The sequence below is a fragment of the Monodon monoceros genome, unplaced genomic scaffold (genome assembly GCF_005190385.1).
Source record: "Monodon monoceros isolate NGI ecotype Baffin Bay Population unplaced genomic scaffold, NGI_Narwhal_1 Super_Scaffold_3, whole genome shotgun sequence".
Lineage (NCBI taxonomy): Eukaryota > Metazoa > Chordata > Mammalia > Artiodactyla > Monodontidae > Monodon > Monodon monoceros.
The window spans coordinates 66,449,879-66,465,491 of NW_021703780.1; the positions used below are offsets into that span (position 1 = coordinate 66,449,879).

The 15,613-nt window shown below is 51.6% G+C and overlaps 1 protein-coding gene across 1 annotated transcript in view; it reads left to right on the top strand.

The window, feature by feature from the left end:
* Nucleotides 1-425: 425 nt before the first annotated feature.
* The window catches only part of DNAH1 (dynein axonemal heavy chain 1), a 90,442-nt gene continuing 75,254 nt past the window's right edge, over nucleotides 426-15,613 (top strand). The window contains exons 1-3 of the mRNA XM_029244354.1: nucleotides 426-452; nucleotides 1,478-1,642; nucleotides 1,757-1,873. Of these exons, the coding sequence (XP_029100187.1) occupies nucleotides 1,833-1,873 (41 nt within the window). The 5' untranslated portion in view covers nucleotides 426-452; nucleotides 1,478-1,642; nucleotides 1,757-1,832. The remainder of the gene's footprint in view (nucleotides 453-1,477; nucleotides 1,643-1,756; nucleotides 1,874-15,613) is intronic.

A 15,613-nucleotide genomic window follows, 5' to 3' on the forward strand; every position in this document is an offset into this window, starting at 1 on the left:
ATCAGGTCCCAGCAACTCTACTTTCTGTCTGGCTGGGTCACCTGGGCGGATTCTCTCTCTCAGGCCTCAGTATCCCTGTGTGAAGGGAGAGTCTATGATTTCAGACATCCTGACACTGTCCAGAGTCCCCAGGGAGGTACCTAAGGAATGTGACATCTTTCTTCCCTCTCTCCAAATTATGTCGTCATAGTTGTCCCTCCTCTTTCTGTCCCACCTGTGCCCTGCATGCGGGTCAGGCCCCTGGGGAGACAGCTCTGGCTGGCAATTCCAACTGCCCCAGGCTGGGCCCCCTGCCCTTCTGAACTGGGGAATCCTGTCTGGGAGGCATGGGCTCTGGGGGCCATCCCAAACCTTCCCACTCAGTGGTGCCCCCTCTTATAGGCAATACCCGCAACTGGCTGGACTTAGCTTTCATCCAAGCCCCTCTCTGGGTCTGGAGGCATATGATCAAGGTGAGGCCAACTTGTTTGCTAATTGCTGACTATGGGCCAGCCACCTTGGGCCTGGTTACTGGGGTTAAATGGGGAGCGATGGGCAGGCAAAGATGAGGGTCACTACCTCCAGGGGTTCATGGTCTCAGGGTTCAGACAGACCCAGCCCCAAGGAGTGTCCTCCAAAGGGTAGGCAGAGATAAGTGCCAGGAAGAGCCAAGTTCAAACAAGCAGAGGTCCCAACCCTTTCCCTCACCGGTCAGGAGACACGGCACCTGCAGGGCCTGGGACAGGCAAGAATTTCAGTTCACAGAGGATGTACTTCAGATGGTAGGACCAGTGTGAGCAGAGGCTGGGAGGCCAGAGTAGGATGTGGGGATGTCATCTTCAGGTGTGAGGTGTTTGGGTGGGTTCTGGGGAGCTCGAGGAAGGGGCTGGGGACTCTGGCTGTTTGTGGGAGGGTCAAGGCATTCCCTCAACATCCATTCAACAAAAAGTCCTTACTATGTGCCAGGCACATGTTCTAGGCTGGAGATTCAGTAGCGACCAAGATGAAATCCTTACCCTCATGGAACCTATACTCTAGTGGGAGTCAGGAAAATGAGAATAGTGTGGTGCACGGGCGATGCAGAAGATCCTAACAGGGCGATGTGCTAGGGCTAGGGGGGCCCGGGTGTGGCTTCAGCCCCAGCTGAGGCAGGGTGGCCAGAATGATGGGGCTGGGAGAGGGGCACTCTTCCTGCGGGTCTGGCTTGTGTCCCCTGGCTCACCCCCACTCGCCAACTTTCAGCTTTGAGGTTCACTCCTGGCCTGCAGGCATAACTCCTGGGTGTCCCTTCTGCAGGGAGAAGAGGTGGCTGCCACCACCAAAGCCATCCTCCTGGTCCCGGGCTCTTCCATGCCAAGCACATTAGGGGATAATTAAGTAAAAATAGGCCTTCTGACCAGTGTAGCTCATTAAGGCCTAATTAAGGTAATTAGTTCCAGGTGTGGGTGGTGAGGCTCAAGTGAGGCAGCGGCTATTTGCTGTAATTGCATTTTCACAGCCGCAGTGGTGGCAGCGGTAGCGGTGGTGGCAGAGGCGGTGGCTTCCTCTGAGGCCTGGAAGCCCGCCAGGAAGTCCAGGAGGCTGCCACTGAGCTGAGAGGAGTATGAAGCAGCAGAAGGCTGGCCCGGGACCACCCACAGAGAGCAGTAGCTGGAGTTTCAAGGTCAGCCAAGCCCAGGGAAACCTTCTGCCCTCTCAAACTTGCTTGTTCTCTGCCCAGGGGTTGGGGTTGGGGTTGGGGGCTGTACAAAGCCACCAACAGGCATCCCCCCTCCAGCTGAGCAGCGTGGGTGCACCGCGGCTGGACCTTTGGATTTCCTCACACCCGTGGTGATCCCCAGGAAGACTGTAAAATGGCTTTGCTGAAAGCGAAGATGTGGCTCAGAGGCAGTGGGTGAGACCTCTAGGAATCCACCTAAATCACCCTCTCCCTTTGGCATAAGGCACCAATTCCTGTCCCTTTCTGGCAGATGTGTAGCTGTTAGAGATGCCCCCTCTTTGCAGTTCAGGGTGGGGGGGGGCACACAAATCTGGGGCCTCTGCAGAGGACCTGCTGGCTCAGTCAGTCTCCTGCCCAGGACATCTCCCCGAGCCCACTTCCTGCTCTGGCTTCTACACCCAGCTGACCCCGGGGACCTGCCTCTATAGGACAGCCCTCCCAGCCTTGGTCACACTCTCATTCATTCATCCATTTGTCTCTCGGTCACTGAGCATCTCCTCTGTGTCAGGCAGCAGGGCTGGGGATGCAAGGCTGGGTGAGACAGGTTGGACCCTGCCCCATGGTGCCTTTGGTCTCTCTGAGGAGGCAGACACACACACACACACACACATATATATATATATATATATATATATATATATATGTTTTTTCTTTTGGTTGCACTGCATGGCTTGTGGGATTGATCCCGGGCCCTTGGCAGTGAAAGCGCAGAGTCCTAACCACTGGACTGCCACGGAATTCCCAAGGCAGACATATTAATGGTCATGGCTACACAGTTTTGTCATGGCTGTAGGAGCACAGGGGTGCTTAACCCAGACCTGGGAGGAAAGATGCCTGAGCTGCCGTGAATATGATCCAGGTGAGAAGTGGGCAGGCACCTGATTTTTACCAGGAACTAAAAGGGCCTCTCTCTGGCCAGAGGGCAGCACAAGGTGCCAAGTAGGGAGAGGGAGGGGCCGTGGAGGGGTCTAAGAAGGGCTTCTGGGTAGGAGGAACTGGTAACTGCTGGCTGGGAGGCCAGGGAGGTGGTGCCCAGGGCCATGGCTGTGGATCTGGAGAAGAGGGGATTTGAGGGATGTTTAGGAGTAGAACTGATGGGGCTTGGTATGAGGGGTAGGGAAGGAAGAGCTGTCAGTTCCCTAGGGAGGGGACGTGGGAGTGGGACTGAGCTCTGAAATGTCCCCACAGGGCTGGCACTAGGATGAGGCAAGTCAAGTGCATGGGATGCAAAATTTGGGGTACTCACTCCCAGTCTTGTGTTTCCACCTGTGCCTTGTCCCTGGTCCTCTGAAACTTCTCACTAAAACATACTTTGGAAAGTGGAAGCCACTCCTGGAGATGAGAAAACAGGGGGATGGTCTGGGCAGTGTGTCCCCCTCCATCCTTCAACCCCTACCTGGGAGGTGCTGCCTTCTCTGCACCCTCCAGGACTGGGGTGAGGCTGGGATGGATACCTTAGGGTCTCACATGCTTTGGACAGGGACTCTGTTTCCATCCTGATGCCTGAATAACAGGTATCCCATCCAGCATCTCCTTGCATGCCTCTCATGACAGGTGCTCCCTGCCACCTGGATAGCCCAGTCTCTTGGCTTAGGCCATTGCACAGAATGTTTTACCCTGAGCCCAGATCTGCCTTGCACTGTGTTCTGTGTTCTGCCACCTAACAGTGGCCTCAGCTATGCCCTCCTACCCTCTCCCACCCCTCAGGTGGGTCTGCTGATCCCCTTTCCCAAGCTTAACATTTCTGAGCTTTGGTGTCCTCACCTGTCAAAGGGGAAACAATAATAGCCACCATCTTCCAGGGCTGGTGTGAGGATTAAATGACATGATGTATAAACCTCATGACACATTCTAGTTCCTCAGTAACAGCTTCCTAACCCATAGTGATAATAAATAACTACAGAGGTGGACATTGTCCTCCTGCTGGCATGGGCCGCCAGTGGTGCAGCCTCAGCCCAGGCCCCAACACCCACCTGATGGCCTCAGGTAGCAGACTCTGCTACCGCCCCAGCACATCCAGCACAGATGCAGAGCTAATCCCAGAGGAAGATGTTCACGGGAAGAGGAAGTGACATTTTGTTGAGATGGCCGTGCCGTGTTGAGACGTGGGGTCGGGGCCCTGCTGTTTGGAACCGGTTCTCTGCTCAGTGTTCACTGCACTGCAGGAGAGCCCAAGACCCTCCCCTGTGGCCCTCTGCTCGTCAAGTCTCATTCAGGGGGACCAGTGGTGGCTGAGAAGGGGGGGTGCAGACCCACCCTGACTGAGGTGTCTGCCTGGAGGTGCCTCTGGGGCACATCCCCGGACCCTGTCATGTCTGTGGGGCTGCCCTGGTGGTGGGTGTCTGTCCTGAGCCTAAGGGGCCTGCAGAGAGAGCCCTGAATCCCATGGAAGGTGGAAGACCCTACAGAAGCTCACACCAAACCCTCAAGGTTGTGCTGATCATTGTTGGGGTGCCCAGACTCCTCCCACGAGACTGGGGTGGTAAGCCTGGGGCAGGGGCTTGTAGGAACTCCTGGCTCCTCTCAAAGATCAGAGGAGCCAGCCCAGGAAGAAAGGACAAAAGTTGCTACAGCCTAGTCTCTAAAGCCATCCTGCTCCCCTTCTGTGCCATCCCATCCCCGGAGCCAGGTCCACATCCCAGGAGCACGCTCTGCTTCTGCTCAGGGGTTCCCTGTTGAACATCAGAACTTGTCTCTAGGGGATTCCTGTAGATTTAAGCAGTGGTCATGCTCTCCAACTCTTGGTGACCTGGGACTTCCAGATTCCTGTGTGAGGCGGGGAGTGTGCCACAGGGGAGGGACCACAGGTGCAAAGGCCTGGAGCAGGGTGGCAGGGTGGACACATGGGGATGCCAAGTCCTCTGGGCAGGCCGAGGTGGTGCTGGGAGTGGAGGATGTGTGATGTTTGTGGGGTGGGCATGGAGCCTGCTTTGTGCAGAGTGCACCTTGCTTCATTCTCACCCCAGCTGTGGGTGGGAGGGCTCTCCATTACTCTCAACACCCCTTGATTTTACAGACTGGGGCTCCAGGAGGAGAAAGGGCTTGCTCATGGTCACACAGCTGGTGGGGCCAGGGTGGCCACAGCCTGCTCCCAGCCCTGTCCAATCCTGGTGGCTAGGCTCCTCCCCATGGGGGTGTCAGGAGAAGGGACAACTGTGGCGCTTGATTTGTCATTTGGCGTGGGGGCCTAAAGGCTGGAGGTCCTGGATCCCCAGTAGGCCTGCCTCTTCCTCTCGCTCTCTGTGGCGTGATCCAGGCCAAGGCCCAGCTTGGCTCTGTACCTTGGTTTCCTCAGTTATACAGGGAAGTCATTAAATTGTTCAGCCATAGTGCATCAGTGGAGAGGGGTGGTCCATTTATAGATGGGAAAATGAGGCACAGGGAGGGGACAGGAGAGCCTGGGGCCCTGGTCACTCCCAGGCCCACAGACTCAGCCATGAGAGTGTGGTCAGTAGCCAAGGGAGGAAGCTGCAGGGGTTGATGGCCAGCAAACCCAGCTTTTCCAGTTTCCTTTAACGTGCCCTCCAGTCCCCTCTGCCTCGGGTTCACAACTCTACCCCAGCTGAGTGTGTCTGGAGGCAAGGCCCCTTTCTCTCCACCCCCGAATTATGGCTTGGTCACAAAAGCTGGACCATGACCAGACAAAGGGACAAGGATGAAAGTGCTGGTTGTCATGACAACCTGGTGGGTTGCTGGGACCCAGGGGAGGGGCTTGGCTGTGTGCCTGAGCCCAGGCATCTGGACAACCTCTGAGCATGAGCCAAGGTGGCCCAGGGGCTCACAGAGATGCCCCTCCTGCTCAGGGCCCACAGGAGCCGGGTGAACAATGACAACATCACCCCCCACGGTGGCACCTGCTCCCTGGGCCTCCCCTGGTGGCCCCATTATCCTGCACCTGCTGCCCCCCACCACACCTGCTCCCCAGCCCAGGCGTCCTCCCCAAGGCACTCCCTGCCCATCCCCAGGCCCAGCTGCCTGCTCTGAGGGCCACTCAAGAGGGCCTGTGCAACCGGGAGGGGTAGCAGGGACGGACGGCCCTGGTCAAGGGCAGGGGGTCCAGCTGACAAGCCAGCTCTGCCTTACCAGTAGCATGTGTGTCCATGACAAGACCTCCACTCCAGGACCTCAGTCTGCTTACCTATAAAATGGGAGCTACCACTCCTGCCCTCAGGGTCTCCAAGAGTAAGTTTCCTTCTGCTTGGAAGGAGATCTGAGGCCAGGATGTCCCCAGAGCTGGGTCAGGGTGGACAGTTGGAGAGAGAAGAGGGAAGGGGGTTGTCTTGGGTCACACTCTCAGGGCCACCTCTGTTAGACCACGTGGAGACCTGAAAGCCTCCTACACACTTAAGAGTCACTGTGTAGAGGTGGAGATGACATTTCCCAGAGGCCCATCATGGGTACAGGGGAACTGGGCAGGGGACCTATCAGTGCCAGGTTCTTTTTTTAAATATATTTATTTATTTACTTATTTTGGGCTGCATTGGGTCTTTGTTGCTGTGCATGGGCTTTCTCTAGTTGTGGTAAATGGCGGCTACTCTTCCTTGTGGTGCGTGGGCTTCTCATTGTGGTGGCTTCTCTTGTTGCAGAGCACGGGCTCTAGGCGCGTGGGCTTCAGTAGTTGTGGCGCACGGGTTTAGTTGCTCTACGGCATGTGGGATCTTCCCAGACCAGGGCTCGAACCCGTGTCCCCTGCATTTGCAGGCGGATTCTTAACCACTGTGCCACCAGGGAAGTCCCTTGATCAGCTTTCCACGTCAACTTAGCTTTTGGAGTAGCTTTAATTGTCCATATGCAGTCAACTGCTTGGCTGGGTTTTGTTTTTTCCTCTTGTTCTACCTGAGTAGAACACACTATTCTGTCAGATCCTGACAGCTCAAACTGGCAATCTGGGATGGGATTTAAAATACCTCGGTAAGTAAAGTCTGGATCTGGAATAAACGAATATTTTGCTCAAAATCCCAGTCCTTCAAGTTCTTCATCAGAACTAAACTTAATCCACATGAATCTCCCTGTTGATCTAATTAATGGAGGGCTTTTCACACCACAGTAACAATCTATAAGTGGAGAGAAACCAAATGGCCCATCTTGAACTCCCAAGTGATCAAACCGACATTCAAATGATGGTTCTATATAATAATGTTTATCAAAGGTCAACTCTATTCTTTGACGTGGAGCAGCTTCCAAAATGTAGATGCATTCCTTGTTTGGTGGATATGAGTCAGGATAATTTGGTGAAGCAAAATGACCTCTGTTGCTGGTTCGAACCCAGATGCCACACTGGGTTGCAGGAATGTGCTTGATTCCAATATTTTGTCCATCTTGGGTCTTTTGGGCCCAGTGCCAGGTTCTTGAGTGGCTTGTTAGGAGTATCAGGGAAAGAGGACACTGGGGCAGGGACCCTCCATGAGGAAAGGATGGCCTGGGGGTCCCTGGTGATCCAACAGCCAGTTCAGGTGGGGACACTGAGATCCTAGGAACGATCTGTATCTGGCTCTCTGATACCACCTCCTCCGCAACCGGATGCTGGAATGGAGGAGGGACAAGGGTACAGGAGGAGTGGGAAGCTCCGGAGGATGCCCCTCCCCGTCCTGGAGAGGGAAGGAGATGCCTGTGGTCACTGGTCTTTGTGTTGTCTCCCCCTTCTAGTGTCTCCCTACACCCTGCAGGCCAGCCCCAGGTTCCCATCCTACTCTGCTGTGACCTTGGGTGAGGCCCTCTCCCCTCTTGCCACCTCAGTTTGCCGACCTGGAGTGTGGGAGCAGGTTGCCGAGGAGACTGCCAGCTCCAGCTGCCGCCCTGGGTTTTTGAACACCCCCAGGCCATCGCCACTAACTGTGGCCCCACCTCTCTGATAATGAGGAACTCCCTCTCTTGAACAAACTTATTTTTGCTGACCGGTCAGAGTTTCTTTTCCTTTCTTTTTTTTTTTTTAATTTTTTAAAACTGAAGTATAGTTGATTTATAGTATTGTGCCAATCTCTGCTGTACAGCAAAGTGACTCAGTTATATACATATAGACATTCTTTCTTTAAATATTCTTTTCCATTGTTTTATCACAGAATGTATATTTTTAAAAATATTTATTTATTTGGCTGCATTGGGTCTTAGTTGCAGCATGTGGGATCTTCATTGCGACATGCGGGCTTCTCTAGTTGCTATCACAGAATATTGAATATAGTTTCCTGTGCCATACAGTAGGACCTTGTTGTTTATCCATCCTATGTATAATAGTTTACATCTGCTTATCCCAAACTCCCTAGTCCTTCCCTCCCCATCTCCCCCTTGGCAACCACAAGTCTGTTCTCTATGTCTGTGAGTCTGTTTCTGTTTTGTAGATAGGTTCATTTGTGCCTTATTTTATTTTATTATAACACTAATTTATTTATTTACTTATTTATAGGCTATGTCAGGTCTTAGTTGCAGCGCGTGGGCTCTTTGTTGCGGTGCATAGGCTCTCTAGTTGTGGCACGTGGGCTTAGTTGCCCCGCAGCATGTGGCATCTTAGTTTCCCAACTAGGGATCGAACTGGCATCCCCTGAATTGCAAAACGGATTCTCAACCAGTGGACCACCAGGGAAGTCCCTGTGCCCTATTTCAGAGTTCACATATAAGTGATATCATATGGTATTTGTCTTTCTCTTTCTGACTTACTTCACTTAGTATGATAATCTCTAGTTCCATCCATGTTGCTGCAAATGGCATTATTTCATTTTTTTATGGCTGAGTAGTATTCCATTGTGTATATGTACCACATCTTATCTATCCATTCATCTATTGATGGACATTTAGGTTGTTTCCATGTTTTGCCTATTGTGAATAGTGCTGCTATGACTGTTGGAATTTCTTACACACTTCCTCCCAGAGGTCTGGCAAAGGCAAAGCTCTTGCCAAGAATGGAGGTATTTGGGGTAGGGTAACAGTCCTGGTGTACCTCAGACCATTCTGTACAGGAGGCCCAGGTTCAGGGCTGGGCAAGATTTGTGTTCTCCAATACGCAGATGGAAAAACTAAGGCCTGGCAAGAAAAGAGACTTGCCCAGTGAGTCAGCTGCAGAACCCAGGCCTCCTGCCCTGTTCATAGACCTTTTTAGAGGTGGGGAAAAAGTCAGAATGGCAGCCTGGTCCCCAGACTCAGCAAACTCAGGCTCCCAGGAGGGGTGGGATGGGGGTACCTAGTGGGTCACAAGGCTGAGATGATGAGGCCACCCACCCTGCAAAGAGATCATTCCACCGATGCTCAATGAGCTGCTTGGGGCCAAGGGGAAATCAGAGGTGCTCAGAGCCTAATTACAATAAGCAGCTTTCTGCAGCTCCTCAGGCCCCACAGAAATGTCTTGTACAAGATATCACTGTCTTGGGGCTTGTCATCTGGAGCTTTGGCCCAGGCAGGGTAGGAACTCCTCCTGGCTGCCACTCCCGGTGAGCAGACCTTAGCATCCTGGACCTTATTCACTGGTGTGGTCTGGAATTGCAGGTCAGAGGGAGGAGGTAGGCTGGGGAAGAGGGTGTAAAGTGTGATCATGTGCAGCTGGGCAGATGTTGGTGGCCACCATCTTCAGGGTGATGGCCTGGTGTGATTGCTCTGTCTCCTCAGCATTTCCTATGGGTTCTTGCAGGAGTGATGGAGCTGGCAGGACTGTTGGGAAAAGCAGCACCCCTGGTCCCTACCACACAAGCTCATCTTTCAGTTGGGGGGATACAGCAGTGACCATTGCATGATTGCCTGCTGAGTGGTACTGACTATGGTCCCCTGAGGAGAATGTGAGCATATTCTGTGGATTGAGGCAATCAGGGAGGGCTTCCTGAGGAGGTGTAGCTTGAGATGAGACGGAAAGTGGTAGATAAACCAAAAGAGGGAGGAGATTCTGTCTGCGAAGCTCCACATGGATGTAGGTGGGAGTGGGATTGGACTGGGGGCTGAGCATTCATGGGTGACTGGTCCTCAATCCTCCAACCCCCCAGGAACTCCTTTCCACTCTTCCTCCCTGAGCTCTGGGCTTTCAAGGTATTGTCTGTCAAGCTGACTGTGTGGATGAAAGGAGAATTAATTTGTCTCCATTTTTATTCATCAGAGAAAATGCTGTCAGAGCTGCTGAGGCCAGCTGGCCAATGGCAGAGAAGGGGAGGATCAGGGGAGGCCTGGGGAGAAGGCGTGCCTCAGACCTTGCCTGGCTCTCTCTCTGATACCCTCCATGCCTGTGACTTGGTTTCTCTAGGCAGCAGCTCAGAGCTCCTGGCCTAGCAAACCAGAGAGAGATCCTGGGGTTCAAGAGGCCAACTGGGGGCAGGTGGAGAGCGGGTAGCTCCAGCCACCCTGTCTGAATGCCTGTCGCCCTCCGTTCTGGCTTGTCGGCCACGTGAAGGGCCCATTCTGCTGCCTGTTCACACAAGGCTTTCATCTCTGCAGCTAGTAAAGCATTCCTCCGGGCCTCAGTGCTGCCAGCAGGAAGGCACAGGGGAGAGGGGAGCCCAGGCCTGCCATGCCCCTCAGACCCCTGGTCCAAAGGCATGGGCCTGGGCCAGGGTGCCCTAAGCAGCCTGTCTGCCCAAGTCGTCCCCCACCCCACCCCCCACCCCGCCGCCAACTCTTTCAGGAAGCCAGTTTCTCCCCATTTCAACAAGAGCAAGACTGGCCTCCCAGCTCATATAGGGCAAAAGACTGCCCTCCCACCACAGGAGGGGTAGGAGCCCAGGGTGGGGTCATGGCTCAGCCCCCTTGTTCCTCTCCCAGGGAACAGGTAGGCATGGTGACTTCTAGGGCAGGGCAGGAAGATCAAAGCCTGAACCCATGCCCTGCCATTGCAGAAGATGGCATTTGAAAGTAGACACTTGAGACTCAGGAGAGCGGGGACTGATCCACAGTCCCCTGCTGAGGAAGGAGGCAGTCACATCCACTGTCCACACCTGTAGAGGGGCAAGGTGGAGCTGGCAGGGCTGCTGGGGAAAGCAGCACCCGCTGGTCCCTGCCACTCAAGCCCACCTCCAGTTGAGGGATACAGCAGTAACCATTGCGTAGTAGAGGATGAGTGACTCTGTAAGCTAGATCTCCTGAGAGTGGACCCTTTCCACAGTGGCCTGTCCATCTGTCCAGAAGCCATGGTGCCTGTGATGTCACCAAACCACTGTGTTGCTTGGCAACTTTCCAGGATTAGTGCTCTGCCCCTGTCATCCCTGACGTCCCGCCATGGGCTGATGTTGCCTTGGCAACTGGATGGGTACTACAGCTGTTTGGACAGCTGTACCCAGTGTGGGAAGTGTCAGGCAAAAGAGGGGAAGCAGGTGCCTCTCCACAGGCTGATTGGGGTACACAGCCTATCTCCAGACCTATAGAGGAGCCAAGCTGCCCAAAACAGGGCTTTGGGGGGGTCTCTGTCCCCTCGAAGAGCTGTGGCCATTCTTGCCTTCAATCCCCCTCATGCTCTTTCCTTCCTTCTGCTATGGTCACCAAGTACCTATTGTGTGAATGCCAACAAGAAAAGCAAAGTAAACTATGGTTCAGGCTCAGGAAAGGTTTTATCAGCATTGGGTCTTGAAGGATGAATAGGAGTTGGCCAGGAGTGGGAGTTGGTGGAGAGAGATGTTATGGACAGAGGAAGCAGAAGTCAGTGCAAAGGCTGAATCATTATCTCTAGTCACAGCTTATACCCTGCCTCTGGGTTCTTTGTGGCCTGGTCTCTCTGGCTCTCTCCCACTTAGTAGACATTTTATGGTAGGGACAGCATCCAGTTCAAATCTGGACACTTAGTCCCCAGCACAGGGCTGGCACCAAGTCAGCATTACTAAAATGTCAAATAAAATCGGGCATTTGCATAATGAGCATCAGGTCCTACCACCTCCCCCAACACTAACCTGTGTTACCAAGCCTCATTTTCCCCATCTATGAAATGAGGCCAATTTTGAGAAGGCTCTGAGCAGGGATTCTCAGGTTAAGGTGGATTTTTACATTTTCTTTGGTTTGTAACCCCCCTCTTTTCCTTATAGAAAAATGGAAAGACTGGTGGGTAGAGTGGGCATCTGTATACCTTCAGATCCCCTAATTATCAGTATTGGACCACTTTTGCTTTATCTCCTTTCTATATATAGTTATCTATGTATAAATTTTGCTGAACCATGTGAAAGGAAGTCCCAGCAGCAGACATCCTGACATTGGTCCTTAAATTCCTTAGTGCACATCAGCTAAAACAAGGACAGTCTTCTGTATAACCACAGTAACATTATCACATCTGAGAAAATTAACAGTAATATCCAGGGCAGGAAGGAGGATCTAAGCCTGAACTCATGCCAGGCCTTGGAGCAGATGGGCACCTGGCGGGGGCGGGGGAGGTTCATCCACTGCCCACCCGGCGGAGGGCTGAGGTGGAGTTGCAGCCCGGCTATGTATGTATGTGTGTGTGTTTAAGCTGAGCCTCCGGGGGAACAGAAACGACCCTTTCCGGTAAATTTCCCCAAGTTTTCTTCCCACGTTGTTTACATAGCTTTGTTTTTTTAAAAACAGGATTCAATCAGAGTTGTCGCACTTTGAAAACAGCATTTGGCTGCTTTGTCTCTTTCTCTAGAAAAGTCTGGGAGGGGAGATGGATAATGGAGCCTGGATTTGAAAGCCTAGATGGCTGACACTTTCCTGCTGGCCCCCAACCCGCCGCTCGGAGGTGGCCCAGCCCTGGGTTGGGGAAGCCGCGTGAGTGAGTAGGGGCGGGAGGAGCCAAGTCAGGAGTGTGTAGGGAGGCTAGTGCAGACCTGCGGAGGTTCACTGGCGGAAGCTCCCGCCAGCCTTGCCGGATGGTCCCGCCCCTTAGCAACGGTCCCAGCGTCCCTCCCTAGAAACGGGCAGCCGGACCCCACAACGTGTGCGGTGGAGCCGGTAGGTCGGTGGGCCCAAGGGATGGCGGGGCAAGCGCCTGCAGGGGGACCTCCATAAGTCTCAGAGGGCAAATGCACAGAAAGGAGGACGCCCTCCCGGCCCCGGGTCCACATCCCTGTCCACGAGCCCCCGTGCCGTTTCTCTGCCTTGGCCTGTGGGAAGGGAGTGGGGTGCACTTTTAAACAACCTTGCAGATAAGTCCTATACTGACCACACCCCATGCTGAGAGTGTAGCCCTCTCCCTGTCCTTTCCCATGCAGGGAAAAAGCCAGGATTCTGGTCCTCATCAGCCACCAGTGCCTCCCCTGAGCCCGACCATGTCCAATCTTCTTAGTCCTCAGGGTCCCCGTCTGTAAATTGGCAGAGTACTGCTGCATCTGTCTCACAGGGCTTACAGAGATCAACTTCCTTCCTTTACTTACCCCATTCATTCATTCTCACAATCATTCACCACTTTCTAGGCACCTACCATGTGCCAAGCCCATGCCAGTCCCGTGCTAGGTGTTGAGGTTCCAGAGATCAGTGTTACTTGAAAATTGCTGCATTTGAGCACGAACAGAATATGTGAAACAGATAAGGGTGCAGGATCCTTGTTGAATCAGGGGTGGGTGGCTTAGAAGCCCTCCTGCTTAGGCACTCACCTTGCAGAACCTCAGGGCTCCTTGGCACACAGTTTGAGAACCACTGTTATGGTGCTAAGGACAGTGATCTTTGGGTCAGCCAGAGGCGGACACCTCAGTTTCTATTCTGGTTCTGCCACTTCTTGGCTGTGTGTCTTTTCCAAGTTTCTTGACGTCTCTGGATCTTAGTTTCCTTGTTTGTGGATTGGTGATTCTAGTAGTACCTGTAGTGAGGATCAAATACCCTTGTTCATCTGTGTCCATCCAGCCCAGTGCCTGGTGGGTGGTCAGGTCACATGGGGTTGAATATCAGTGAATCCAACCTGAAGCTTCCTCTGATGCAAACCAAAATGGCTACCAGGTGATCTAACTGGGTCACGGTGTATGATCTTCTTTATGTGTTCTTGGATTCAGTTTGCTAATATTTTGTTGAGAATTTTTGCATCTATATTCATCAGAAATTGCCTGTAATTTTCTTTTTTTGGTGGTGTCTTTGTCTGGTTTTGGTATCAGGGTGATGGTGGCTTCATAGAATGTCTTTTGGGAGTGTTCCCTCCTCTTTTGGAAGAGTTTGAGAAGAATCAGTATAAGTTCTTCTTTGTATGTTTGGTGGAATTCGCCTGTGAAGCCATCTGGTCCTGGACTTTTGTTTGTAGGAAGTTTTTTTGTTTTTTGTTTTTAGTTACAGATTCTATTTCATTTCTAATGATCAGTCTGTTCAAATTATCTATTTCTTTTCAATTCAATTTTGGTGGTCTGTATGTTTCTAGAAAATTGTCCATTTCTTCTAGGTTGCCAAATTTGTTAGCATATAATTATTCATAGTATTCTCTTATGGTTTTTTGTATTTCTGCGGTATCAGTTGATATTTCTCCTTTTTCATTTCTTATTTTGTTTATTTGGGTTCTCTCTTTTTTCTTCTTGGTAAGCCTGGCCAGAGGTTTGTCTCTTTTGTTTACCCTTTCAAAGAACCAGCTCTTGGTTTTATTGATTTCTTCCTATATTTTTAAAATCTGTTTTATTTATTTTCTCCCTATCTTTAATATTTCTTTCCTTCTGCTGACTTGAGGTTTTGTTTGTTCGTCTTTTACTAATTCTTGTAGGTGGTAGATTAGGCTGTTTATTTGAGATTTTTCTTGTTTTTTGAGGAAGGCCTGTATCTCTATGAACTTCCCTCTAAGAACTGCTTTTGCTGCATCCCATAGATTTAGTATGGTTGTGTTTTCATTGTCGTTTGTCTCAAGGTTTTTTTTTTTTTGCGATGCGCGGGCCTCTCACTGTTGTAGCCTCTCCCGCTGCGGAGCACAGGCTCCGGACGCGCAGGCTCAGCGGCCATGGCTCACGGGCCCAGCCGCTCCGCGGCATGTGGGATCTTCCTGGACTGGGGCACGAACCCGTGTCCCCTGCATCGGCAGGCAAACTCTCAACCACTGCGCCACCAGGGAAGCCCGTCCCATTGTCTTTTTTAGTAACATGTTGTTTAGTCTTCATGTAATCATTTTTCCTCATTTCTTTTCCTATGATTGATTTCTAATGCCCTTGTGATCAAAGAAGATGCTTGAAATACTTTCTATACTCTTAAATTTGTTGAGGTTAGTTTTGTGCCCTAGTATGTGGTCAGTCCTAGATAATGTTCCATGTGCATTTGAAAAGAATGTGCATTTTTTTTTTAATGTAATGTCCTGAAAATATCAAGTCTAACTGTTCTATTGTATCATTTAGGATCTCTGTTGCCTTTTTTAAAAAAAATTATTTATTTTTTATATTTTCTGCTGCGTTGGGTCTTCGTTGCTGTGCACGGGCTTTCTCTAGTCGCAGTGAGCAGGGGCTACTCTTTGTTGTGGTGCATGGGCTTCTCATTGCAGTGGCTTCTCTTGTTGCAGAGCATGGGCGCTAGCTGCATGGGCTTCAGTAGTTGCAGTGTGCAGGCTCAGTAGTTGTGGCAGGCAGGCCTTAGAGTATGTGGACTTCAGTAGTTGTGGCACATGGACTCAGTAGTTGTGGTGCACAGGCTTCAGTAGTTGTGTCACCTGGGCTCAGTAGTTGTGTCTTGCAGGCTCTAGAGTGCAGGCTCAGTAGTTGTGGCTCATGGGCTTAGTTGCTCCGTGGCATGTGGGATCTTCCCAGACCAGGGATCGAACCCATGTCCCCTGCATTGGATGGTGGATTCTTAACCATTGCAACACCAGGGAAGTCCCTTCAAATACATTTTCAATCCCCTTTCTTTTCCTTCTGGAATCCCTATTATGCGTAGCTTGGCACACTTTATATTATCTTATATATGTTTTTCATTTGGCTTTGTGTCTGCTGTTTCTCTTGAGACTTTTTTTTTTTTTAGTTATCTATTTTATACATATTGGTATATATACGTCAATCCCAATCTCCCAATTCATCCCATTCATTTCCATTATTCTATTTTCCAGATTACTTATTC